The following is a 24,167-nucleotide window of genomic DNA, read 5'->3' on the forward strand; positions in this document are numbered from 1 at the left end:
CAGTGTGCCATGCCATGCCGTGCTGTGCGTCGTCTCCGCAGGCGTCAGTGAAGCTTTGCGACTTGCAGCACCACCACCCACTCCCTCACTCCCGCATCACGCCTACCTCCCTCAGCCAGGAGTGTACCCAGTGATACGGCATCAGCCCAGATCAAAGCCATCCGTGCTGGGGGGTACAGCTCAGCCCGACGGGCCGGGGCCAGCCAGTCTGACAACGGCTTCTGGCCCTTGGGCTCCCGCTGCTCAGACACGGCTTTTCATTGGCCTCCATGACGAACGCTGGCCCAGGCAGGGCTCACCGAGCGACTTTGTAGGTAGTCGAAACCTTGGCTGAAAGGTGCGGATGGATACCCACAACCCACGCAATGAGACCGATGATGGTGGGAGGAGCCATCCGAAGCCAAAAATACATCGTACCTTGGGAACGTATCCGTCCCTCTCAGTCTTCGACTCCAGCCACACTGCCCGGTGCCCACTTGTACACTCTCTTAGTCTGTGACTGGGCCAAGTGATCAGAGGCAACCCCGAGTACCTAACCCCCTTTGGCTCCACAAAAAGCAAATGACCCTGAATGAGGCAGCCAAGCAAAGCAATGCAAAGCACAAGTCGTAGAAATGCCACGCCAGGCACTAAGGAGCATGTGTGCACCCCCTGCATTCGCCTCTGTTGCAGAACGATGGGGACCCCCGGTTGAGAAGAGTTGAGAAGACCAGAGGACTTGTGAGTTTGGACTCTGAGGACCGAAACCTGCCCCTTTCCAACAAGGCTGATCGCCGCCAATTAGGTAGGCATTGTATTAAGCACCGTCATCCTCATTTATGCAGTATGCAGTCTAGGATTGGGTTCCATCCTCTCGACTGTGTCCATTACGTAGTCGTAACTCGACACCTCTCTTTGTTCTTATGCTTTGTTGCTGGCCGAGACGCCCACTCAACCACAAAGAAAACTAGTCCTTGTCGATCACAAAATGGAATACGAACGTCTCTCCTCCCCTCCCTCGTTACTAACAGGCCAGACGGTTCCTCGGACGACAAAAGGCGGTATTAATCGCCATCAAGGCCTAGTCTGCTAGATGCCAGGGGGGCAACGGCATCCAACCCTGGCCCGGTCGAGCCCGTAATTATCTCGGTTGGTGGTTGTTCACACAGCTAGACATACGAGGAAACCCTGAGGAAGTTGGTGGGGGGAAAGGCGTAACGCAAGAACCGGCACTCGTCCGAAGTCACAATGCTCTATGGAACTTGGAGCTTCTCGTCTGATAGAAAATGGCCCGCTCCCGAAATTCTAAACCGTCCGTCGGTAGCTCGGCCAGTGTCTGCCCTGGCTGCACGCACATGTTTCTTGTTGAGGACGTGCACTGTTGTCTTGTTTCTGGGGGTTGGAGGAAGCCGTTTATTGGTTTCGCTATTCAGTTAAACCCGTTGGCCTCGAACGCTGAAGTGTTTTGTGCTTTTCTGTACCATCAGTCGAGTCCATCCCTATCCTTTGTTGCAGGCCGAGTAGGACTAGGGGCCGTGTCCTAAGTTGAGAGCAATCTGAAGTTCAAAACCAGTTATGGATCATTCGTTCATCTTGTTCTTTGTCCCTATGCCATCTTCCTTAGCCCCCAAATGCTTCAACAGAAGATCGCCTCCCCAACACTCACTATGTAAGGATTCCTAGTCAACTGCGATGATTCATACAGCTCGTTCCGCTATTAACATCACATACAATATACTTCTGATGGCAAACTCAAAAACAAAGTTTTGGGGATCCTGTGCTCAGGCCAGTTTCGAGCTTCCCAACTGGTTGCTTATCGCCCGGGTTGACTCGCGGATAAGAGTTTCGTGCAATCGTAGGTACCTCGGAGCTTTGACCCCAGTCATGACGTGACATGATAGGAAATGAGTAAGAGGAAACGCGATCCCCGCCGTACGTCCTCTCTGCAAAGCATCTGCAGAACCACATTTGCCCATCTTGGCCTGGGTTGATATTCATGTGCAACGTTCACTAAACGGTAAAATACTTGGTCCATGTCCTCCAAACGATATGCTTATACTGATGAAGGGTTGGAACAGGGATAACCGCTCGCTACCAAGACTCACTTGGTCACGTCGACCCTGAGCCTGCGCAGGAACAATGGAAGAGAAACATCGTCTGGCAGCCGATGAGGCATGCGGGGAGGCTGCGTTGACCCCTCGCAAAAGCTCGTCTCCGGCAAAGAGGGCAGTTGTCGCGTGCTTTGCGCTATGGCTGCTGTCTCTAACTTTCACCTATCATCCCGTGAGGTCATGCTACCATCAAATGAGGAAGCCATCGGGAGCATCCCGTACCTTCGAGCAGAGAGCTCGCAGCATCTTGTCCCATACGCCGCTGATCGGTACGATGCCGTCTAGCTACTTTGTGAACCAAGATGGTTACTAACACCCCGCGTAGACGGCCATAATGATCTTGCAATTCTCGTACGGTTTGACTTCAATAATCACATCTACGGGAAGAACTTCACCGAGCCCTTTGAGAACGGCGGCTTTATGCAGCATGTTGATCTGCCCAGGCTTCGTGAGGGGCAGAACGGGGGGGCATTCTGGAGCGTTTTCGTTCCATGCCCGGATAATGGCAGTGACTTTTCCGATGCAAACTACGCCGAAAGTAAATATGAGCTGTACAGTTACCCACGACCTCCATTGCTAACAAGTTACTGTAGGTGTCCAATGGACTCTTCAACAGATCGATGTTATGACTCGCATCAAGGAGGCCTATCCCAAGGACTTCTCTCCCAACCTGGACAGCGATGCTGCTCTGGCGGCCTTCCATCAGGGCCAGCTGATATCCCCCCTGGGAGTCGAGGGACTGCACCAGATCGGCAACTCGGTCGCCAACCTCCGACGTTACCATGCCATGGGCGTCCGCTACTCGACTCTCACCCACAACTGTCACAACAAGTTCGCCGACGCCGCGCTTCTCGAGAGCCCTCTACGCAAGGCCGAGCCCCTATGGCATGGTGTTAGCCCAGCGGGCCGTCGCCTCATCCACGAGATGAACCGAGTCGGTCTTATTGTTGATCTCTCACACACGAGGTTAGCTCCATGTACAACCTCCACATGATCGTATGCTGATAGCCACACCAGCGAGGAGACACAGATTGATGTTCTCGGAGGCAAGGACTGGGAGGGCAGCAAGGCGCCCGTCATCTTCTCCCACAGCTCCGCCTTTAGCGTGTGCCCGCACCCACGCAACGTCAAGGACAACGTGCTCCAGCTCGTCAAACAGCGCAACGCTGTCGTCATGGTTAACTTCGCCCCCGAGTTCATTACGTGCGTCGAGTCCGGCAACGCCAACGGTCTGCCGACCTACTTCCCCGGCAACGCCACGCTCGCCCAGGTTGCCCGGCACGTGCTACACATTGGTAACCTCATCGGCTTCGACCACGTCGGCTTCGGCTCAGACTTTGATGGCATTGAGTCGGTGCCCAAGGGATTGGAGGACGTGTCCAAGTACCCAGACCTCGTCGCCGAGTTGCTGAGGCAGGGTTTGAGCGATGAGGATGCGGCCAAGGTCGTTGGCGGAAACGTTCTTCGCGTCTGGAAGGAGGTTGACGCAGTTGCGGCTAAGTTGCAGAAGGAGGGCGAGCTTCCTCTCGAGGATGATCTGCCCAGCTTTATTTAGTTCAGTCACTGGAGACTTGCTTTTGCGGCAGAGAAGCACAAATGTGACAGCACTTGGCTATTTCAGCCTAGCAAAACATCGTTGATCGCCACCTTTGTGGCAGTACAAGTGGTATAGTTATATCATATTCATACATGCCTAGGTGCTCCACACACCCGTCTATCTTGTACAGTCGATGATCTCAGGCAAGAGACCCTTCTCAAAACTCCAAGCCATGCATCCTCTCCCTCTTAACCAGCCGTGCCGCTCGCTCACCATCTTCTATCCGCGCGGTTAAGCTTCTTCGCTGACTCGATCTGGGTCCTCGTCCGTTGACCTCTGACGGGCAGGCCCATGGCGTGTCGTCTCCCCCGGTAGCTTCCCATGTCCTTTAGTCTCATGACGTTCTGCTGTACGACTTTCCGCGCGTCGTTCTCTATCGTCATCGTCGATAACTCTGCCGTCAGGGCCGTGACGGTCTTGGGGGCCAGGGTGCCGACCTTGGCCATCGGGTGGATCGAGTACTTGGCCAGGATGCGGTGCGATGTGGTCGGCCCGAGTGCAAAGAAAGACTCCAGCGCCTTCTGTGGCGAGGCATTCAGGGTTAGCATTGCCCGTAGAAAACTTGCAAGTCGCACGTCGTTGTCGGTCATGGGAAAGCAAATGGCCATACCTTCACGAGCTTCTGCTCGGAAAAGTTGACTCCAAGAATGAAAACCTGTGAGAAAAATGGGTTAGTCTCGGTCCGGGCGACAAAAAGAAGGTCTAAAACATACCATCTTGTCGGTATGCTGCTATGTTGTAGCCAGACGATCGATTATTGTGTCACCTCAGTCTGCTTCGACTACCAAATACTGGAATCGCGAAACTCAGAAATCACAGAGCCCGGCCACGGAGAGTCGGGCGCCGGAAAATAGTGGACCCATGCTGGCCGGCGACATTTGGATGCTGCTCTAGCCTCTAGGTGGCGATAGACCTTGCGCTGCATTGACGGATTCCGTTAGCACCGCTGCGACCCCACGCGCCCGCCCCTACGCAGACCACTTAGTCGGATTGCCTCTCCCCATTGGGCAGTCTCGGCTGTCAGGGTCCGAGCTCCAGTTCTTTATTCGCGTGCTTCAGGGAGGGGAGATTTGAAACGTTGCTCCTAAGCAGCCAGCGCTCCCAGAGTATTCTCTTATTTAACACACTGTCCTCCTGGAGATAACTTGCCATCGCTCCAGACGGCTCTTTGCATCACCAAACACCGAACTCTGTCACCCAACGATAGACCCCTCCTCGTCGCCCATCATGTTTACTCTGCGGAAACTCGTCTCCGCTCTCCTCCTTGCTGGCGTGGCTCTGGTCTTCTTCGCGCAGACCGCCGAGGCCACCAAGGGCCCCAAGATCACCCACAAGGTCTACTTCGATATTACCGAAGGAGATGAGCCTCTCGGCCGCATCGTCATGGGCCTCTACGGCAAAAGTGTTCCTAAGACGGCCGAGAACTTCCGCGCTCTCGCTACCGGCGAGAAGGGCTTCGGATACGAGGGCTCTACCTTCCACCGTGTTATCAAGCAGTTCATGATCCAGGGCGGTGACTTTACCAAGGGCGACGGCACCGGTGGCAAATCTAGTAAGTGACCCCCAGCAAAACTTTCACCTTGTGGGAATTGACGGCTGACGCTTTGGACCACAGTCTACGGCGAGAAGTTCCCCGATGAGAGCTTCAAGCTCACGCACTCCAAGAAGGGTATCTTGTCCATGGCCAACGCCGGCAAGGACAGCAACGGCTCCCAGTTCTTCATCACCACCGTCGTCACCTCGTAAGCTTACCACTCCCAATGCACGAGCCACCCAGCCGGACCGCAGTACTAACCCGAGAACCACAGTTGGCTCGATGGCCGCCACGTCGTATTCGGCGAGGTCCTCGAGGGCTACGACGTCGTCGAGAAGATTGAGCAGACCCAGACCCAGCCTGGCGACCGCCCCGTCAAGACGATCAAGATCGCCAAGAGCGGAGAGCTGGAGGTGCCCCCTGAAGGTATCCACGTGGAACTCTGAGCACGTACTATGACACCCGTTATCCCTCACGTCTCCGTCTTCCTCACCAAACCCGACACATCCATGTACCATACAATCTCTGCCTCTTGATGACTTTGCACCAAAATGAACAAAACGAATCGTACGTGGTTTGCTGATGGCTACGCCCCCTGGCTCTACAGGCGAATTCGGCAATAGCGAATGGGCGGCAGGCTACTCCAACGAGGACACCCCTCTGGAGGTCGGTTCCGGTGAGGGCTGGTCCCTCCTCCAGAAGGGCATGTTCCTTGGCGTTGTTGTTGCCGCTATCGCCGTTTACCTCAAGATCAGCAAGTCGCGTGCCTTGAGGAACAGTGTCGGCCACGAGAAGACGATGGCATAAAAGGCAAGGGATGCGGGAGAGAATGACCAACATTAGGCAAGGAAATATAACAAGGAAAAGATTTGCCAAAAAGATAGAAGTACAAGCCAAATTACACGGTATCGGTAGCTGATACCTTGAGCGGTGCATGTCGTGATGTTGATCGTGTTCGTCTCGAGTCCTCTCCCGGATGAGTAGTCCGATAGCTGCATACGCCCACATCCCCAAAGTGCATCACGTGTGGGGTACCAGAAAATTTCCATGAAGGCCAAAACTTCGACTCAAACAACATCTAATAGACTAGGAAAATACCACAACGACCATCTCCCCGCCCGCCCCCCCAAAAGAAAGAAACAAAATGAAGATTCTTAGCCTAAACTTTCTGACCTGCGCGGTTAAGACTTGCAAATCCTCGGCGGCCTCGTTCCCCCTACACCCCAAGGACGCGGAGCTGGTGCAGGACGACATCGAGGTCAACCCCCAGCTCCTGCTCAACGTCCTGCCCCGCTTAGACTGGGCCGCCCTGCGAACGAACGCGACCGAGGTATGTTTTTTAATTCATTTTCTTACCTTGTGTATTACAATTTCTTTTTTTGCACCCCCCTCCCTCTCTCTCTCGCATGTTATCTTGTGACTTTGGCCTTCTCCGGATGTCTCGTTTCTTGGCATGCTGTGCTGTTTCATATCTGAAAGAAAACCCGTTGTCTCGGGCCATCGACGAAGTGTAGAATGGCACTGACGACTCGCAAAAAGTTGGGCTTCCCCGAACTCCCCTCCGAGCCCCCCTCGGCGGAGCAGCTCGAGGGTGACGAGAAGATGCTCAAGGACCTGCACCATCTGCTCATGGAGACGCAGATCATGGAGGGCAAGCTCGTCTGCGGCGAGTGCGGGCACGAGTACGCCATCCGCGAGGGTATCGCCAACTTCCTGCTGCCGAGCCATCTGGTTTAGGCCCAATGTAGTGCAGGTCTTGAAGGGGGGCGACGACGGATTGCGATGACGGTCTTTGCGGGCACCGGAGCTGCAAAGACTTGAGACGGCCATATCGGACTTGAGAAGGGAGGCGTTTACGGCGTTTCATCGACATCATGAAGAGGTCTAGTGGGGATGGGCGGCCACAAGAGTGAAAAAAAAGTCCATTTGTTATAGAAATACACATTCATGCGATTTGCGAAAACACTGCATCGGGTCTCTTCAAACCGCACTTTCGCAATCCGCCCTTCATGCCATGCTGTCCTCACCTCCTTTGCTCGAAACATGTCAAAGCCAGCCAGTAACTCCTGACGATTTTCCCAAGTTGAAATACACGGGTCGCCGTGGAAGCATTCGTTGAATGCTCCTGTGGGCGTATACGGTATACATCTACTGGCCCTTCTTATGAGCGGCGGGGCCGTTCTCCTTTTCGAAAGCCCCATAGGGAATCTCAAGGCTTGCAAGGGCCCTGATGGCGACACCAAGGATGCTGAAGAGGATAATGGAGGCAACGATGGCGTGGAAAATGCCTATGCACTTGTCAGTTCTCCAGTTTCTGCGAGGTTACAAAGTGTGGAGGATGTTTCCAACGAGTACTTACCTGGAGAGAAGAAGACGTATTTCTCAAAGAGGGGAAGCTTATTCCACTCGGTCTGGTTCTTATCCTTCCTGGCATGCAGCATGCTCGCCTCATGGCGCTTGAGCTCGGCGTGCAGAGGCTCGCCAGTGAACTCGGCCTGGTAGGTAGGCTCGGATGGGCTAGCAAGATAGATGACGGTGTACGAGTCCGAATCGCTACGTATCTTCTCAAGATTGCGTCCCAGGACGTAGTCGTTGTCGGCGAGCGTGCTGGCCCTCTCGCGAGTGTCATGTCCGAGGGGGGCTAGTCGGGTCTGCTCGATCTCGACCGTCTTGCCCGCGCACGCAGTCTTGATGTAGTCGGTCAACGCACCGATAGATACTTCTCCAACGACCTCAGCGACACTGTAGACACCGTGGACGTCGCTGCTAGCGATCGCGCGGCACAGGTTCGGGGCCTTGCAGTCGCCGCCGTCCGGGCCACGGATGTCTGCGGCGTTGACGTTGGGCTGGGCGACGAGGAGGTAGCGGTCCGTGGGACACGAGGAGAGAAGTTCCTGGACGGATTTGACGACTTGAGATTCGGTCTGGAGCTGGGCTGGGTCCGACTGCGCGAAGCTGGAGGGATGTCAGCATGTCGACGAAGATAAATTGGTATGCAGGCGACTTCTCAACGTACTTCGCGGTTGACAGCATCACAAAAGGTGACGAGTCGGTGAACGCTTGCGCCGAGGCGCAGAAGGCCATGAGGCCTGCTGTTCTTGATAGACGCATGGTTGGATGATGTGTTGAGACTTGCCCGTTTGGATGCGATGGCTAGCCTTCGTCGTGCTGCTGGGAGTGATGCTGCGGATTAGCTCCTGGGACGACGTAGCTCGCGGGCATGCGCCTAAGCAGTGTTCTGCGTAATCAAAAACTTGAGTGGCCCTCGTTTAGATACATATCACGTCCTCCAACGTCTTTCCTACTTATCAGCCTATCGACAATAGTGCACTATCACTTATTGCAAACGAGACTCCCCCGTCAGCGATGTCTTGGGACCAACATTTCTTCGACCTCTGCTATCTCGCTTTTTGGCCGCTGTTGACCTTAACTTGGGATTAAAACTTGTTCAAAAGTCACCACCACTGCAGGGCTCGGCTGATTTACGGTGATGCCTTTTGCTGCAGATCTTGGCAGCAAGCGTGTAATGTTCTTCCCTGTACCACTTCACTCCCCGAGCGTGTTTACAGGTGTTTTCAACTGCTGGAAATTGAGCCTTGTAGACCTACCTCATTAAAGCCCCCTCGCTTTTCGACTGGCAGTGACTTACGGAGCTAGTACCCACGTAGACGCAATCTATATTTTACCATCAGGCAGGTTGCGGAATGCTCATGCACACTGTGGAAAACTCATAGCCATCGGACAATTGTCAGCATGTATGGCTGTTGAAAACCATGCGGTAGAGCCTTCGGGGTGTCACCTGGTTCTCAGTGGCGGGTGCACGTTAGCGAGGTCTGTCCAGCGCATTTAGCCCCTCGGCTTGGCCCGCGCCAGTGGGCCCTGGCAGAGGCAGCAGCAGCAAGGACCGGACGCGCGCGCCGGCCGCAAGGCTGGTGGTGCAGAGGACCCTTCCCAAAAATTTCAATTCAGCGCCCAAAAACCACCGGTGAACCAGCAAACTTCGACAAGTTTTTGACGGCACAACCAACTGAACCCCAATATGTTCGCCAAACCCCGGCCAAAGAAGTCAGTCCTTCCAACCGTGTCGAAAAAGAGAAAGGCGGTATCGGCAGTGGAGGAGGTCAACTTCGACTTCGACGCGCGCCAGGACTACTTGACTGGATTCCACAAGCGCAAACTGCAACGGGTGAAATGGGCGCAGGAACAAGCGGCCAAGAAGGCGCGGGAAGAGAAGATTGAAATGCGGAAACAGGTACGGGAAACAGGTTTCATTGTCCCCTGCCCCTTACATGTTGGTGTGGCTGTTTATAAAACTTTCCGACTAACAATCCGCACGTATAGCTCAGAGTTGAGAGACAACGAGAAGTCGAAGACCACGTCAAAGCTGTTAGCGCTATTCTCGAAGAGGCCCAGGCAGCAAACTCGGACGAGGATGAGGAGATCAACGCGGAAGATTTTGAGGAGTGGGACGGCATTGAGGAGGCGCCCAAAGAGCAGGCAGACGTCGTGGACTACGAAGACGAGTACATAGACGAGGACCGGTATACAACAGTCAAGGTCGAGGCCATATCTGTGACGCGGGACGGGCTCGAAAAGCTCCACCATGACAGCGACGAGGCAGAAGCGGACAGCCAAGATGAATCCAAGGCAGAGAAGCGGGTGGACAACGATAAGGCGACAACAACCAAGGCCCGCAAGGAGTGGCCCAAAAAGAAGAAATTTCGCTACGAGACGAAGTTAGAACGGTCTTTGGGCGCGAAGAAGGCAAAAGCCAAAAAGAAGGCAAAGTTCAAGAAAGAGTAGTGGTTCGAAGGAGGGTATAATGGTTTTAGCATTGATTGCTACTGCAACTGCTGCCTCGGGCTTGCCTCACGGCCAGCGTGGTCTGAGTCGTTTTGTGTAGTCGCCCTCATGTCTGCTGCGAACAAAGGACATGCATATTTGGAAGCGGAACAAACACTCGGTGTTGACGGGGGTTACAAAAAAAGGAGTAAAAACAAGGGCTGCTGCTATAACTCGGTCGCGAACCGTCCCGTCATTTGCAATCTACCGCTGTCGGGATAGCTTCATGATCAGGTCGCCAACACATTGTTCCAGGCCGGAAATCTATCATGAAGAAAAAGCCTTGCACAAAACGTCGCCCCCTCAAGAACAGCCTTAGATGTTGTCAATCTCGTTACGGAACTCCTCGAGCTCCTTCTGGGTCGCCGCATACTTCTTGGCCATCTCCTCGTACTTGGACTCCCACTGGTCGCGCTCTACCTCGAGAGCCTGGACCTTGCGCTCGAAGTGGCCGGCCTTGACGTCAGTCTGTCTGAGCCTGTAAAAAGACGGTGTAAGTATGCATCGGCCATCGGTGGGGCTGACTTTAATGAGAACAAAAGGGGTCAGGAAGCGAAAAGGGGGGTGTCGTCGATTCGGTGAACAGGGTCCAGAACGTACTTCTCGTTGGCTTCCCGAAGGGTCTTGTCCGCCTCCTCGGCCTCCTCCTCGAGGAGCTGGAGTCTTCGCTGAAGAGTCTCGTTTTGTGTGCCAGTGGTAGTGCTCTCGTCGGCAGCCTTCTTGAAATCCTTAATTGCAGTCTCCAGCTTCTCGACCTCACCCTCGAGCAGGCCGTTCTTGTGCTGAAGGGAGGTGATCTCCTGCTCCTTGGACAGGTTCTCCTGCTCCAGCGACTTAACCTTGGCCTGAAGCTCGTCGACCTTGGCGGCATTCTCGTCGGCCTCCAGACGGAGCTGGTTCATTTTCTGAGAGGAAGAGTCGTCGTCAGCAACCGATGACACGGCGTCGTAAGGGGATATCCTACCCCTCCAGACCGCCGGTAGCAGCTGGGTGGGGCTCGAACGAGGACAGTTCACTTACCTCCTTGATGCGATCCATGATGATAATGAGCTACAAGTGGCTTTGGACTGTGGTCAAGTTGGTGCAGGTTGATTGCGATAAGGAGTGTTGAGGATGTGACGGGATTGGAAGTCGCGATTGTCGGGGGATGGAAGCGAGAGGAAGTGTGAGGTGTTGAAATAACTGCCCCTCTGCATGCAAGTCCGCTCCCACTGTGTGACTTGTGGCGGACCACCCTCACTCAGCATGCCGGCACAGAGCCAGGCTTGCCAGGCCTGATGTTCACACTGGAAGGCAGCTGCAATTGGATTAGCTTAGGCCCGAGCGGTGGGGTGGGGTTAGTCAGGTGGGGTTTCAGTTTGGTGATGCTTTCCGAGAAGTGAGCATTCTATCTACGGGGCTTTCCGCAGGGTCTGAGCTTCTTCTTAGCTCGTTGCCCTGACAACGCAGCCTCAAAACAGACGGGTCCGTTTCCCATCTCTTTCATTCTGAACGACACCGACGCGGCTAGCCCCAAAATACAAGGGACTGAATAACGACTATTCACCGATATACACGACGACGCTTCACGACACCAACAGCCCCAGAAACATCGATCGACACTTTCGCATTCGGCTCCAGGGAAAATGTTGGCCCTTCGCGACGAGAACGCTGTCAACGCAGCTCAGGCCGCTCGACTGGCACCTGGAAAAGGGCAGCTGGCCCCCAAGACCCCCGGGGCTCGATACCCGAAGACGCCCTTGAAGATTCCCCTCAACGACGAGAATGCCGCTGGAGGAGCCAAGATGGCTCTTGCGCCCAAGTCGAATGGTAACATCCATGGCACTGTCAAGAAGCAGAACCTCGTCACCCCGTCAGGTACAATTTCCTTGGCTTGTGGCTAAGAAAAAGAAAGAGACTGACATTGTTGTCAGAAACACGGGCTCGCGCGCCACTCGGAAACAAGACCACCAACGCAAAGACCAGGTCTACCCAGAATGCCGGAGGAAAGGACCTTGAGAAGACCCAGACAAAGCCTACAACTACCAAGAAGCTCAAGCAGCGTTCTCCCGGCGTCGGCCCTTTGAAGCTCGAAGTTCGCAATGACCAATCTGGCGTGGTCGAGGAGCCTGACGTCGAGTATGCGCCAGTCCCCGCCAAGGATCTGCCTTACGAGTCGGATGTCTTTCCCGATGGAGTTTTGACATTTGAGGGCCTCAAGCCGGAGAATATGTTCAAGGGCTATTACAACCACTTCTACAACCCCCTGGGTGAAGACGGTGTCAGGTTGCAAGACAGGAAGCACAAGGAAAACCTCAAGAAAGCCTTGAAGGAGAGTGATGAGCGCATTCTCCGTGACATTCGGGAAATGGACTGGTCCGTTTCCGACGTACCCGAGACTGCAGCCTTTTCCCAAAGAAAGGCCCCCGCCCCGGCCCCCAACCCGGCCGTCACTAGAAGAGTCGTGGGAGGTGCCCCTAAATATCCTCCTACCATTACCTCTAGACGGGCCGCGTCTGCTCTTTCTATGACGACGAATTCCACTATTCAACAGAAGAGGACTGTGGAGCAGAAGCCTACAGCCCGAAGGCCTATTTCTGCCCTGCTTCCACGTGCCAGACCCGCAGCTGGCGCCATAGCCTCAAAGTCTACAGCTGCCGAGAGCGCCGTAGGAGAAGCAGCGTCGAGAAACACTCTGGGATATACAAAGGGCCGCACGGCCTCATCCGTTATCAGTGGACGAGCTCGAGCCCGACCAGCCTCGACAGATATCTCCACGATTGCCTCCCAGAAGACCGTTGTTAGGCGTGACGCATCACCTCAGAAACAGAAGCTAGAGGTTCGTGACGAGAACGAGGATCTCAGCCGGTTGCAGTTCTTGTCCATCTTTGACCCCGCTGGAGAAGATGAGGATGATGGTATCGGTAGCGCCGGTCCACGAAATGAAGACTTTGAGGAGGGTGAGGAGTTTGAAATGAAGTTGAGTTTCTGATCACTCAATCAGGTCATTAGAGGGCGTTTGGACAGGATTGGCCTCATTTGTACAACAACCGGGTGGCAGGAGACCAGGAGGCGTTTGGCTGACATCGTTACCCAATATTACACCCGTAAGAAGAAGGTCGAACGGGCGACCAAAGAATGTGTCCGGAATAAGGCTCATCACAACATTGTATTTATTTTGTTGACCACTGAATGGAATGGCATTTTTAAGCAAACATGATTAACACGGCTGCGTGGTCATTGTCGAAGGGGCCGCGGCTACTTTTATTTTGATTGCTTTCATATGTTGAGTATGCGGAAAGCCTAGGACTGTTTCAAGTGGTGCCAACCTAGGAAGTGCTGCTTATGAAGGTAGATGCACAACCAAGAAACTGTCTCCGAGCAAAGGACACATGAGATACCTCACTGGTTCTTGCCCCAAAGAACAAGTTCGTTTCTGTGGCGCCCTTGTCGCTTTCCCCCTTGACAGACGCGAAAAAGAAGTGGACTGTTCGACGCGATTGGGTCACGTGCCGGCTACTGCGTGGCTAGCCCACTCAATGTACCCAGCCGCTTTAATTTTGCAGAGTGGTACATGATTCAGAGTTCAGGTCCTGTCTGTACCTACCTAGAACATCCATGCGTAACGCTATTACGGTCCTCTCTCGCCTTGTTCCGTGGCTGGTCTCCGCTAAATCGCATCCCTGAAGAGTTTGGACACTCTTCAACCTCCAACTTTCTGACCTCACTGCTACATTTTCTCCAGCCTCACTGTCTATCGGTCACAGCGCACGACTTATCCGGCCTCATCTGCACTTTTTCCGATTGATTATATCGAACCTCATCCCTTTGCGACTGGGTATCTTCCTTCTTTGGATGACGTAGTTGGGCTCCTGCCCCTTGCCAACCGCCCGTATCGGTGGCTACGCCTCAGTCGCGTGAACATCGATTACGCGCTTCGTCCCTTCGCTACACTTCTACAGCCGCTGGCTTTGGCGATGAACCGTGCTCTTTGAACCATCCGGTACACAAGAGAGACGATGTTTGGTGGCAGGCGGGTGCGGTAGAAGCAGAACAATCTCACGATGACCCGCCAATCTTCGGCGAGCTTCGCGCAGTTCTTCCCTGCAGCCCCCCGCGTCGCCAAGGACAGAGCCGAACGAGAAAAGGCAAAGGCCAAGATTCAAGATACAACAGGCGGCTCGATCGCTGGTCCGAAAAGCAGCAGCAGCACCCCTTTGCCCAACGGCACGAGTGGCGGAAGAACATCCGGAGCTGATGGCCTACTTTCCGACACCTCGCAACAGCCAACCGCCGGCCGCGAGTCCCCCATAGGAGATATTCTCAACACCGTTGGGTCTGCGAGCTCCTATGAGAGCACTGTCTCCTCCGTCCTGAGCACGACTGCGCGGCAAGCTGTTCCCAACGGTATATCTTATATCCCTACATCTAGCGGCACGCCGCCCACGTCCGTTGAATCACCCTCCAACTCGGGTAATGTCAGCCTGTCGAAGACGAATATGCTACAAGTACATAATACCGATCAGGGTGAGGCACCGGCCTCTCAAAATATCCCTCCATCACGCCTGAACAGCTCACAAATCCCGGAACCACATCCTTTGATTGAGCGCACTCCTGCGCGAGATCCTACTCGATCGCGAAAAGGCATCAAGTGCACATATGACCCCAATATCGACCGGACCCTGTCGAAGCATGGCAGGAAAGATGCCAAGCCGATATATAAGGAGTTTGGATTGGTATGTACAAACACAATATACCCGCCCCGTGGAGGGGGGGCGTCATCTTGCGCGTGAGAGCTCTGGCTAATAAACTGAGTAGGAAGATGACCCCCCTCCTCCCGACCCTCGCCTTGCAAAGGGCGGGCGACTGGGTTACATCAATACCGATTTCCACCTCCCCAAGTCTCGCTTGCGACAATCGCCCTACAACTTGAGACCGTACCCCTACGACCCCAAGACCTCCATCGGGCCAGGGCCTCCAACACAGATTGTCGTTATTGGCTTCAATCCCTTAATCACATTTTCCAAAGTGACGGCGGCTTTCGCGACCTTTGGAGACATTGCAGAGAGCAGCAACAAGATGCATCCTGAGACTGGTAGCTACCTAGGGTTCGCAACGTTCCGTTACAAGGATGCGCATCCCAGCCGGTCGAGGCCCACCTCTATCAAGGCGATTGATGCCGCGCGCCGAGCCGTCAAGTCGATGCATGGGCAGCGCATTGAGGCGAACCAAATCCGAGTCGAATATGATCCTGAAGGCAAGAAGAGCCGACAAATGCTGGAGGATGCCCTCAACAAAGACAGAGTTGCGCAAGAGGCCTCCATCACGAAGGCGCCACCGACAGGCCCTCGAGCGATCGTGTCCGACAAGATCCCTGGACCGCCGCCCATGGCACCAAAGGGACCGTCTTCCCACAGGCAGGCCGTGGCAGGGGTTCCCGCTTGGGTGCCAAGCCAACCGAAGATGCACGTCGCTGTCGAGGAGAAAATCATTGCAAAGCAACTCGCGTGCGAGCCCTACATCTTTGTTGCCCACGAGCATGTTCCCGTCATGATTACGACGATACCTCACATGAAGAAGCGACTTAAAGCGTTCGCTTTTGAAGATATCCGCATTGACCGTACTGGCTACTACATCTTGTTCCCCAACTCCTACCATGGCCGCAACGAAGCTATGAAATGCTACAGGGCTGCTAATCACACCGACCTGTTCACCTACAACATGGTGATGCAGCTCTCCCTTCCACCCACGACCAGTCGAGATTCCGATTCCGCCGCCCCGCCGCCCAGACGACGAACCCCAAGCCCCGAACGCAAGCGCCGAAGTGATGTGCGACTACGGGAGGACAAAGACCGTCGTCGTCGAGAAGAAGAGGCAGACGTAGAGGAGGAGAAGCGGCAAAGAGCTAAAAACTTTGATCCTGTCCTCGAAGCCTGTGAGGTGGTCACCCGGGAACTGGCGGAGCATCTGATCAAGCACATCCGTACGAGGGTTGCTGCTCCTACTCTGACCACTTTCCTGGACCCTTTAAACCACGTCACAAAGCGACGGCAGCTGCATCTGGAAGATCCAGTCGGGTCTGTTCCATCTGTCACTGTCGACGCTGGTGATGAGAGCCCCGGTGTCAGCACGCCCAACTCAGGCGCAGACCCCATCGAGCGTCGTACAGGTCGTCTGGAGATATCGGCCCTGCCTCGAATCCGTAAGGCCAAGGCTACTGCTCAGGGAGGATCACGCCACCATGGCTTCACCGATCCTTTCTCGCGCAAGCGGGTGCCGCAAAGTCGCAATGCGTTCAGGTCGCTGCACCACCGTCTCAAGAGCTACGACAGTGACGCCGAATCTGACGACGAGGCTGCAATCAGAGAGTCTCTGGCGAGAGATACCGAAGAGCCCGACTCTAGGCCGCGCAGCCGTATGAGCACGGATGACGAAGTCAAGGATGACTTTGTCTCCTGGGGACCAGCGGAGGAAGACTCCATGACCGAAGCAAGCTTTGCTATTGGCGAAAATCTGACAGTGACGAAGAAGAGAAAACTAGATCTCGAGATCCAGTCGGCAATCAAGCGTCAGAAAAAGTCCGATGAGGAGCTCTTTGGGGTCACGCTAGACAGTGTCGAACCCGAGTTGCTGGTTCATGAGATCTCGGAAGAGGCTACCCCTGACGCCGATTTGCTCGATGCACAGAGCACTCGATCCGAGACTCCACTGTCAACTTCTAAGGGTATAGCCAAGAAGACGAAGTCGAAGAAGAAGTCGAAGAAACAGATGTTTGAGGAAAGGGAGGCGCTCAAAAAGCAGCATATCCCGACACCCGTGGAAGTGGAAGTGGAGGAGGAAACACAAGCCCCGACCGAGACTCTTTCAGAAGAGGTCAAGCCGGTGCCAATAGAGACCAAGGATGAGGAACCAGAGCCGCTGCCGCTACCAACGAAGGTAGATCCGGCCTTATTCTCGACTACGCCCACCCCCGCTCTCGATTTGTCTGGCGATTTCAAACTTAGCATTTCCGCGTTACAAGAGTTCGCGCTGTCCGCATGCGATGGCCCTGATGTTACCAAACTCAGGAAGAGATTTGCTGGAGCAGACCTCGGAGACCCGCTCCTCTGGTTATGGCGGCGCAATCGTGTACGGGAGCTTAACTCCCCTTCCGGGTCGGTCGACCAGGCCGTAGGCATTGATGGCTACTATGTCCCAAACGCTACCGGGGCTGCACGAACCGAAGGAGTCAAGAAGATACTCAACGCCGAAAAGTCCAAGTACCTACCCCACCACATCAAGGTCCAAAAGGCCAGAGAGGCACGTCAAGCCAAGTACCAGAGGGATGGTAAGGACGCTGCAATTGAGGCCAGCAGGCTCACTGCGGCAGAAAAGGTTGTCGCCAAGGGCAACTCAAGAGCCAACCGCGCCAACAATCGTCGTCACGTGTCAGCACTCCAGGACGAGAAGAAGATATCGGGCGACTCTGATGCCTTCAAGTTCAACCAGCTTAAAAAGCGGAAGAAGCCTGTCAAGTTTGCCCGGTCCGCGATTCACAACTGGGGTTTGTACACAGAGGAAAACATCAACAAGGACGACATGATCATCGAGTATGTCGGAGAACAGGTCAGACAATCCATCTCAGAGATTCGCGAAAAGCGCTACCTCAAGAGCGGTATGGGCAGCAGTTATCTGTTCCGTATTGACGACAACACGGTCATCGACGCCACCAAGAAGGGCGGCATCGCCCGTTTCATCAACCACAGCTGTATGCCCAACTGCACAGCCAAGATCATCAAGGTCGACGGAAGCAAGCGGATCGTCATCTACGCCCTCCGCGACATTGGTCAACGTACGTTGTTTGCAACCCGTTTTTCAGCATGACATGGAGCTAACCATTCGCAGACGAGGAGCTGACGTATGACTACAAATTTGAGCGTGAAATTGGCAGCCTGGATCGCATTCCCTGCCTGTGTGGTACGGCAGCGTGTAAAGGATTCCTCAACTAATCCGGGTCGATGCTTTCAGGTGTTTTTGGTGGGCGGGCAGTTCATTTTGCATCCACTCTTTGTATTTCCTAGGCCAAATTGCTTGCTGGAGTTGGGACTTGACTTGCAGTCTCGTCTAGTGGGGGCAGGCTTGCTTTTCGCCTCTTGTTTCTTCACTTCGACGCATACCCACTTGGATCTGTCTTCTGCGTTTATACTATATGCATCATAACCAAGGCAAAGGCAACAGGAAAGGAGACGAGATTTCTGGGGGCAAGGGTGGGGAAAAGTGTAACATGATTCACTTTGAGATTTGCAGGGTGGGTTCCGGCGTTCATGTTGGGTCGAAAGGGGCTTCTGATCCATCTCCAGGATCAGGCGGGTCGAAAACAAGACCTTGCGCTGATACCGAATTCTTTTGATGGAAGCTGGAATTGAAGAAAAGAGAAAAGTGCAAACCCTTGAACAGTGGTTAGGGCAAGAACGAAAGAGGAAAAAACCACCTTCTCGAGGTAATCAGGGCGTATATCGCGCATACACATTTGTACATATGGTGAAGGCACATGCTAGGGTTGAGAAGAGACTCAACTAAGCGGCGAAAACGCTGATTATTCTATTCATTGGAGGGCGTCTAGCCATTCGTTATATCACCCCAAATGTTGTCGATGTCGTTGATGTCATGTTTGGAGGCCGACGTTTCTGACAAAGGCGCTCATAGGATATAGCGGTCCACTGAATTCCATGTCGTACCTGGAAATGATATTAGACTCCTATGACACGGAAGAGGACTGGTTAGGTGTTCTTGGGGGTTAATGACTTACCAGTAGTTGACGGCCAGGACGAAGCCGTCTCCGTTTTCAGGGCAGGACTGCGAAACCTTGTGGTACCACATAGCGGGGAGATAGAGCATGTCACCCGGCTCCAAGGTGACTCGGACGGCCTCGGCGAGGCGGGAGTAGGGCGTCGCATTGACGCCTGGGAGATCCGGATCCCACGTCGCGAAAGGAACCGCGTCCGGTGGTCCGCCGACCCCGTCCTCGGCACGATCTAGGGTCAGCTCCAACCGGCCGTCCCGACGGACGTAAGTCGCGGGCGTAAGGGCCCTCTCGTTGACGCAGGGGTGGCAGCAGGGTGGGAGTAGGGCGAAGTGCTTGCGGCCGCGAACCTGAACGTAGATGTTCTCGTAGTTGTCCTTGTGCAGCGCGGTGACGGAGCGCGAGGCGCCGATCCAGAGGTTCACGGCATCCGGGTCGCGGTCGAGGGCAATGCGGGCAAAGGGGATCGAGGGCGGTACCTGGGAGGAGATGGGGAGGTATTCGTTGCGGAGATTGTCGTTTTCTAAAGGGGGCGTGCGTGAGTTCACGTTCGTCTCCATGAGTTTTGTAATTTTTTATCGTGATAGGCGGGATGAGGGGGGGGGCTGCGTGAGAGAGAGCAGCATGATGAAGCGGGTTGTACTTGAGAAATGGCGATGCATAAGAGAGGAATAAATATGAAGCTCGAGGGCATCTCTCATTCTCACATCAAGTGAGCTCGAGTGACTACGGATGGGAGCGATCAACGTACGGGTCTGGGCATATCGGACTTCCGAGGCTGTGTCTCTGCTCCTTTCTTGGTCGATTACGTGGTTGATGAACTCTTCAAAGTCTTGGTCTTCCTCATGTGGCTTTGCGAAGACGACGTCCCCGTCGTGCTCAGTCGGGGCATCGGCGTTGCTATGTACGTCGTGTAAGCCGACGATGACGAGACGACAGACACCCCCAGGCTACGGGATGTGAGACGCGTGAGACCTTTCCACTCACCCAAACGGCGTCACCGCGACGTTGACGGTCTGATCCTTGAACATCTGCACCAAGTAATCCTTATCCCACGTCCTGTTCGACTGCCAGGAGGACGCCGCCCCGCGAACGACGAAGGGTGTGTTGCGCGCGACGTAGCGCATAAACTCGAGGGGGCTCGGTTCCTCGTCCAACTCGTCGATGAAAGCGCCGTTGAGCTCGTTGTACGTGGTAATGAGCTCGGCCAGGGGGTCTCCTGAGGCCGCGGGGGTTTCTGGGTTCATGGTCTCGGGTTATGGTATGGTGTGCTGGTACTCAAGCGCTGGCGATGGGAGAAAAAGCCGAATGCAAGTTGCGGTAGCACGACTAATAAAACGTATAATGCCTGTTATTGGATACATATCGGGGCGAGAAACAAAATAAAAATAAAATGGGCGAAACGGGTCACTTGCAAGTCGAATAGTTGGTAAACCATAGGGCATCCATCATATTGGGTTCTCCGGTTCCTCACATATTATGAGCCTGAAGTCGAAACGACCCGGCGAGGTTCAATTTCAGCCGGTCTTGATAGGCCTGGTGATCTGCGATATCGATAGTTTCGGATCTGCGCTGCTCAATATCTCGGGTCACACGGCCCGCGCCAGGTCGGTGTAAAATAAGCCCTACTAACGAATACAACCCACCCCCCGGATCGCGTCCTCCAAAAGAACGCGCCATAGGCGAGGAACACGCGAGCGCAAGGATTCCTATGCCCATCGGGGCTCGATTGGCGAATACATCACAAGTTCACAACGCACCAAAGGGGCATAAGGGGCACAAGGGTTTGGTTGCCACGTTGGGATAGTAGTGCGAAGCGCAAACGGCAAAGCGGAGCCAATGGGGGGAGCGACATTAGTGGGAAGTCAGGCCACTTCAGGATCCTCATGGCCTGATTATGATGAGAACCCTGGGATTCCGAGCAGCAGCAAACACAGACCGCAGCTCTCTGTCCTATTTTCTTCTCTCTGGCAACAATAGCAGAGAGGAGACCGATTAATTATAGATTAGGTAGATCCCGTCTGGGGCTGGGTGCAGCTGGTCGAGGGGCCTTTTTTTTCCCCCTCCCTTCCTGCTATTTATGACGGCCGGCCCGTCCTTCCCTCTTGTTCCTCCGCTGGAACTTCCATCGTCTACGTGTGCTCTAGTCTTTGGTATCGTTGTGAGGTTATGTTTTCCCCGCCTACCAAGCACGAACAATGGCATCACTCCCTCGACTTACGAACGATGGACCAATATTGCTTTACCAACGACGGCTACCCCTTTTCTCGACACGAATCAAACTAATTGGGTCTATCAGCTAGTGACAACCGAGTTTTTGACGATGTTCAACGTTGACCATGCAGCTCCAATGCATATTCATCCCGAATCCCGGCGGAGCATCCGTGCCGAGCAGTCCAGGAGCCCGAAAGCGGCAGCAACACCAGCGGGAAAAGCCACCGGCCCACTACCCATGAGGATCGCCAGGCGACAAAGAAGACAAGAATAGCATGTCACTTTCGACTGCTTTCGTCAAAGATGCCAACATTCCAAGACGGCACGATGGCAGGGGGTCATTTCTCGCAACGACAACACAACCCCCGCTCTGAGCTATCGTTTGAGATACGCGACACGCATAAGCCGCAAGCCTGTTCGCCCAAGACGGGTTGACGGGAATCCGAAAGTGCGCGCCAAGATTATGGCTTTTCACGTCACCCTTGCGGTTGCAGCAGCGCCTTCTTTTCAGGGTCTCAAGTGTCAACCTGGAAACCTGATAAGGCGGTCTTCGACTGGCGCCAGGGACCGGACCGTGCTGAACGCCACTGCCCAACGATGAGATGCAACCACCACCTAGTCTCTCTTTCTCTCATTCTCTCCTTCGGTCGCTTTCGGTTGCTTTCGGTCTTCCTCGCTCTTGGTCGGGAGTTCCTCAGTCAAGCACATGCGCATCGTAGCACTGATGGTGCTCAAAGAGAAGGGGGAAATGCAGCCTGACTTTACACAGACACATCCAACAGACCTCCAGAGGCTAGACCCATCGACGCTCGGTCCCCTCAATCAGGACCCTGGTATGTTTCCACCCAGTCACCTGGCCTTTGCTTCAAGCAAAAACGAGACACCAGGCATTCCCGCGACGTCGTCGGTGCCACGACTCGGCAGCAACATATCGGCAAAGAACTGCGCGCCAATGCTTCTCCTTGCCCTGCGCTCTGCTGTCGGTTGCCATTTCCCAATTGGAACCCCCTTCGAAGCACTGCAGCACGCAACGACTACCAGTACGGCAACGGCATTCGGAAGCCACGATAGGTTCTCCCTTGTCCGTCTCTGGGAAAACGGCCTGTCCTAGTGGACGCCAGGCAGGGTCACCCGTACTCAAGAAGCTTCCAGCTCCAAGGTGCACCAGAGGAACACGGGCGACACAGGCTGGCAGGGGCATGCCATTCGTTGTTCTTGCCTCGCTTCTGGAATGTCCCAAAAATACTATCGAAAATCCTGCTCGAGAGTTGCACATGATTGGCTTGGGACAACTGCCGGTAACCTCGGGAGACGAATTCCCTCGGAAGCATGAGGTGGCTACGGCTGACGCCTTGCTCTCAGGGTTCCGGTCAGTACCGGTAGGTTTACGCCATGCCTGTCTTGAGCTTCTCACCCATCTCGACTCCGACCCCGAAAAGACGTCTCCAGATTACCCCTCACGCCCAACCTTGTTCTCCTCAGCATGCGCTGCCCGCCTGCCTGCTTGGTGCTGTCTGATTTGGAATGTTCTTGTTTTGAGCCATGCTTTCCCCCATTTTCTGTCTTCATTGCTTTCCCAGTGGGGTTCGGCCGGTGATGCGGTAAAGTTTGGAAGGGGGGTTCACAGACGGAAAAGCCGGTTGGTATGTTGCAGCGGAAGAAGTTCTTCCCATGCAGGCCCTTGGGATTGTCTCACCATCCAAAGATGTGCAGACGTCGGACTTTGCTGGTCCTCAGTGGACAATCCCCCCACCTTTTGCACACCCCCATTGGACCCCCTATCAGACTCGAGACGCTCCAGCTTGGCAGCAACGCCAAAACGCCCCTGGCTTGGCTCTTTCGGCCACCTCTCTTCTCAGCTTCACGTGTCTCTTTTGTTTCGTCCTTCAGATTGAATCAAGTTGAAGTCACCTTCGCGGTTCGAAGGCCCTTCATCAAGCGCCGAGCACTGCGATGGACAGAACCACCACAGTGAAGGATGAAGAGAGGCGGTGTTTGTGTTACCCGTCAGAGCCCAGAGCCACGTCTAGCGCTCTAGTCTGATGCAACCCTTCTAATTCTATATTTGCACTTTCTTTTTCCGTCCCGTGTTTTTTTTTTTTTTTTTTTTTTTTTTACCTAGGCATTTACCTTTTCGGCGCGCTACAAGGATGGCTAAGGTCTCATTAAAGTTTAAGTTTTTTTTTTTTTTTTTCCTGTCCTTTCCTTTTTCTCTTTGATCTTTTTGTCTTTTCCCTTCGCGCTCATGTCGTAGGGAAGTCATCCCATGTTCCTTGACAAAATGCTGCCATTATTGGCCATCGCTGGGATCCACTTCTCCCCCACCCCCCGGACATCGGTACCTCTCCCCGATACCTCTGCGATGTACGGAGTACACTGCAACTCAAGTGCGGGATCCAGTACCGCAATTGGGAGCGAGAAGGGGAGAGGCCCCTTCCAGCCTCAGGTCGGCGCGTTGCGGGCATTCTCCTACGTTACACTACGAGCGACGACGTCTGTCTGAAGTGCACCCCTCTGCAACTACTGCACATCATACCCCCCTGCGTGCCCAGTACAGTGCTGTCCTCTCTGCCTACCTATTTGCGGTTTGCGCCACACGCTAGATCATCAGCCTTTGTCAGATCACCTCCAGTTCCTCGATCAATCCAATCATCCTACCCTCTCCACCACCACCGCGAAAGGGTTTCGTCTCATCCCGTCGACATCAGTCCCCCTTCCACTTCGCCGGCTCAGGGCCGCTCACACGCTTTTGTCAGTATTGCCTGTGCCGCATCATTTCTCCGCATCGTCGCCGTTTCCACGCTAGGTGCCTTTAAAATTGCACCGTCGGCGTTGACTGCTTCGCTCTGCGCCGCAGTCAGTCGAATCATACAGGACGAGACACACCACAACCACACACCAAGACATCCATCGACATTGACCCTCCGCCGAAGAAAGTGTCGGGCTCAATCGACTCGCCCAGCTTCCCACGTTCAACGTGCTTCCAGGTCTCGCCTCCGGAACCAGCACCTGAGCTAGATAAATACCTAACATAGCTGGCCTTGTTCTGCACCTGCTCTGGTCCTATCGCCGCTGCCGTCGTTCCACGCACACACGCCTCCCCGACACTAGATCAACTGACGGACTTGA

General features: G+C 54.4%; 12 protein-coding genes across 12 annotated transcripts; 7 read left to right on the top strand and 5 right to left on the bottom strand.

Moving 5' to 3' along the window:
• Nucleotides 1-1,790: 1,790 nt before the first annotated feature.
• LY79DRAFT_126840 (membrane dipeptidase) lies at nt 1,791-3,771 on the top strand. Its single transcript, XM_060550813.1, has 5 exons — nt 1,791-1,996; nt 2,058-2,359; nt 2,416-2,628; nt 2,684-3,056; nt 3,108-3,771. Exons 2-5 carry the CDS (start codon nt 2,119-2,121, stop codon nt 3,643-3,645), a joined length of 1,365 nt encoding a protein of 454 aa, XP_060415942.1. The 5' UTR covers nt 1,791-1,996; nt 2,058-2,118; the 3' UTR covers nt 3,646-3,771.
• Nucleotides 3,756-4,527, bottom strand: LY79DRAFT_126834 (30S ribosomal protein S13). The gene is made up of 3 exons (XM_060550812.1): nt 4,401-4,527; nt 4,298-4,342; nt 3,756-4,208 (listed from the first exon to the last, which is right to left on the bottom strand). The coding sequence occupies exons 1-3, from the start codon at nt 4,401-4,403 to the stop codon at nt 3,897-3,899; spliced, it is 360 nt and encodes a 119-aa protein (XP_060415943.1). The 5' UTR covers nt 4,404-4,527; the 3' UTR covers nt 3,756-3,896.
• A 387-nt stretch (nt 4,528-4,914) lies between these two features.
• LY79DRAFT_511842 (cyclophilin type peptidyl-prolyl cis-trans isomerase/CLD) lies at nt 4,915-5,667 on the top strand (the record flags this gene model as incomplete). Its single annotated transcript, XM_060554311.1, has 3 exons — nt 4,915-5,239; nt 5,303-5,429; nt 5,496-5,667. The coding sequence occupies 3 exons, from the start codon at nt 4,915-4,917 to the stop codon at nt 5,665-5,667; spliced, it is 624 nt and encodes a 207-aa protein (XP_060415944.1).
• On the bottom strand, nt 5,458-6,458 carry LY79DRAFT_127105 (uncharacterized protein). The gene has a single exon (XM_060550815.1). The coding sequence runs from the start codon at nt 6,227-6,229 to the stop codon at nt 5,711-5,713; it is 519 nt and encodes a 172-aa protein (XP_060415945.1). The 5' UTR covers nt 6,230-6,458; the 3' UTR covers nt 5,458-5,710.
• Nucleotides 6,140-7,140, top strand: LY79DRAFT_548583 (uncharacterized protein). Its single transcript, XM_060557413.1, has 2 exons — nt 6,140-6,551; nt 6,761-7,140. The coding sequence occupies exons 1-2, from the start codon at nt 6,366-6,368 to the stop codon at nt 6,956-6,958; spliced, it is 384 nt and encodes a 127-aa protein (XP_060415946.1). The 5' UTR covers nt 6,140-6,365; the 3' UTR covers nt 6,959-7,140.
• On the bottom strand, nt 7,141-8,478 carry LY79DRAFT_548584 (ER protein BIG1). The gene is made up of 3 exons (XM_060557414.1): nt 8,238-8,478; nt 7,581-8,176; nt 7,141-7,509 (listed from the first exon to the last, which is right to left on the bottom strand). The coding sequence occupies exons 1-3, from the start codon at nt 8,330-8,332 to the stop codon at nt 7,370-7,372; spliced, it is 831 nt and encodes a 276-aa protein (XP_060415947.1). The 5' UTR covers nt 8,333-8,478; the 3' UTR covers nt 7,141-7,369.
• A 782-nt stretch (nt 8,479-9,260) lies between these two features.
• Nucleotides 9,261-10,024, top strand: LY79DRAFT_578416 (nucleolar protein 12; the record flags this gene model as incomplete). Its single annotated transcript, XM_060559950.1, has 2 exons — nt 9,261-9,473; nt 9,563-10,024. The coding sequence occupies 2 exons, from the start codon at nt 9,261-9,263 to the stop codon at nt 10,022-10,024; spliced, it is 675 nt and encodes a 224-aa protein (XP_060415948.1).
• Nucleotides 10,025-10,378: 354 nt separating this feature from the next.
• LY79DRAFT_668435 (actin lateral binding protein) lies at nt 10,379-11,101 on the bottom strand (the record flags this gene model as incomplete). Its single annotated transcript, XM_060563527.1, has 3 exons — nt 10,379-10,541; nt 10,664-10,968; nt 11,084-11,101. The coding sequence occupies 3 exons, from the start codon at nt 11,099-11,101 to the stop codon at nt 10,379-10,381; spliced, it is 486 nt and encodes a 161-aa protein (XP_060415949.1).
• Nucleotides 11,102-11,688: 587 nt separating this feature from the next.
• LY79DRAFT_511856 (uncharacterized protein) lies at nt 11,689-13,034 on the top strand (the record flags this gene model as incomplete). Its single annotated transcript, XM_060554314.1, has 2 exons — nt 11,689-11,920; nt 11,977-13,034. The coding sequence occupies 2 exons, from the start codon at nt 11,689-11,691 to the stop codon at nt 13,032-13,034; spliced, it is 1,290 nt and encodes a 429-aa protein (XP_060415950.1).
• Nucleotides 13,035-14,106: 1,072 nt separating this feature from the next.
• Nucleotides 14,107-18,030, top strand: LY79DRAFT_578419 (SET domain-containing protein; the record flags this gene model as incomplete). The annotated part of the gene is made up of 3 exons (XM_060559951.1): nt 14,107-14,778; nt 14,861-17,873; nt 17,927-18,030. The coding sequence occupies 3 exons, from the start codon at nt 14,107-14,109 to the stop codon at nt 18,028-18,030; spliced, it is 3,789 nt and encodes a 1,262-aa protein (XP_060415951.1).
• Nucleotides 18,031-18,530: 500 nt separating this feature from the next.
• Nucleotides 18,531-20,182, bottom strand: LY79DRAFT_127208 (phospholipase A2). Its single transcript, XM_060550816.1, has 4 exons — nt 19,812-20,182; nt 19,576-19,724; nt 18,831-19,347; nt 18,531-18,759 (listed from the first exon to the last, which is right to left on the bottom strand). Exons 1-4 carry the CDS (start codon nt 20,069-20,071, stop codon nt 18,687-18,689), a joined length of 999 nt encoding a protein of 332 aa, XP_060415952.1. The 5' UTR covers nt 20,072-20,182; the 3' UTR covers nt 18,531-18,686.
• Nucleotides 20,183-21,775: 1,593 nt separating this feature from the next.
• LY79DRAFT_127283 (uncharacterized protein) lies at nt 21,776-23,203 on the top strand. Its single transcript, XM_060550818.1, has one exon. The coding sequence runs from the start codon at nt 22,238-22,240 to the stop codon at nt 22,931-22,933; it is 696 nt and encodes a 231-aa protein (XP_060415953.1). The 5' UTR covers nt 21,776-22,237; the 3' UTR covers nt 22,934-23,203.
• The last annotated feature ends 964 nt before the right edge of the window (nt 23,204-24,167 follow it).

The sequence above is a fragment of the Colletotrichum navitas genome, assembly GCF_030913465.1.
Source record: "Colletotrichum navitas strain CBS 125086 chromosome Unknown LY79scaffold_18, whole genome shotgun sequence".
NCBI lineage: Eukaryota > Fungi > Ascomycota > Sordariomycetes > Glomerellales > Glomerellaceae > Colletotrichum > Colletotrichum navitas.

What these genes read in the sequence shown, in the direction of transcription:
- LY79DRAFT_126840 (XM_060550813.1), top strand. Translation starts at nt 2,119, where the DNA reads ATGGAAGAGAAACATCGTCTGGCAGCCGATGAGGCATGCGGGGAGGCT. An exon ending in GTCCCATACGCCGCTGATCG is followed by an intron (nt 2,360 to 2,415) that starts GTACGATGCCGT and finishes CACCCCGCGTAG; the next exon opens with ACGGCCATAATGATCTTGCA. An exon ending in CGATGCAAACTACGCCGAAA is followed by an intron (nt 2,629 to 2,683) that starts GTAAATATGAGC and finishes AAGTTACTGTAG; the next exon opens with GTGTCCAATGGACTCTTCAA.
- LY79DRAFT_127283 (XM_060550818.1), top strand. Translation starts at nt 22,238, where the DNA reads ATGCCATTCGTTGTTCTTGCCTCGCTTCTGGAATGTCCCAAAAATACT.
- LY79DRAFT_127208 (XM_060550816.1), bottom strand. Translation starts at nt 20,071, where the DNA reads ATGAACCCAGAAACCCCCGCGGCCTCAGGAGACCCCCTGGCCGAGCTC. An exon ending in AGTCCGATATGCCCAGACCC is followed by an intron (nt 19,348 to 19,575) that starts GTACGTTGATCG and finishes CGCCCCCTTTAG; the next exon opens with AAAACGACAATCTCCGCAAC. An exon ending in GTCCTGGCCGTCAACTACTG is followed by an intron (nt 18,760 to 18,830) that starts GTAAGTCATTAA and finishes TATCATTTCCAG; the next exon opens with GTACGACATGGAATTCAGTG.
- LY79DRAFT_126834 (XM_060550812.1), bottom strand. An exon ending in CCGAGCAGAAGCTCGTGAAG is followed by an intron (nt 4,209 to 4,297) that starts GTATGGCCATTT and finishes GCCTCGCCACAG; the next exon opens with AAGGCGCTGGAGTCTTTCTT.
- LY79DRAFT_548583 (XM_060557413.1), top strand. Translation starts at nt 6,366, where the DNA reads ATGAAGATTCTTAGCCTAAACTTTCTGACCTGCGCGGTTAAGACTTGC. An exon ending in TGCGAACGAACGCGACCGAG is followed by an intron (nt 6,552 to 6,760) that starts GTATGTTTTTTA and finishes ACTCGCAAAAAG; the next exon opens with TTGGGCTTCCCCGAACTCCC.
- LY79DRAFT_548584 (XM_060557414.1), bottom strand. Translation starts at nt 8,332, where the DNA reads ATGCGTCTATCAAGAACAGCAGGCCTCATGGCCTTCTGCGCCTCGGCG. An exon ending in GTGATGCTGTCAACCGCGAA is followed by an intron (nt 8,177 to 8,237) that starts GTACGTTGAGAA and finishes ACATCCCTCCAG; the next exon opens with CTTCGCGCAGTCGGACCCAG. An exon ending in ATACGTCTTCTTCTCTCCAG is followed by an intron (nt 7,510 to 7,580) that starts GTAAGTACTCGT and finishes ACAAGTGCATAG; the next exon opens with GCATTTTCCACGCCATCGTT.
- LY79DRAFT_127105 (XM_060550815.1), bottom strand. Translation starts at nt 6,229, where the DNA reads ATGTGGGCGTATGCAGCTATCGGACTACTCATCCGGGAGAGGACTCGA.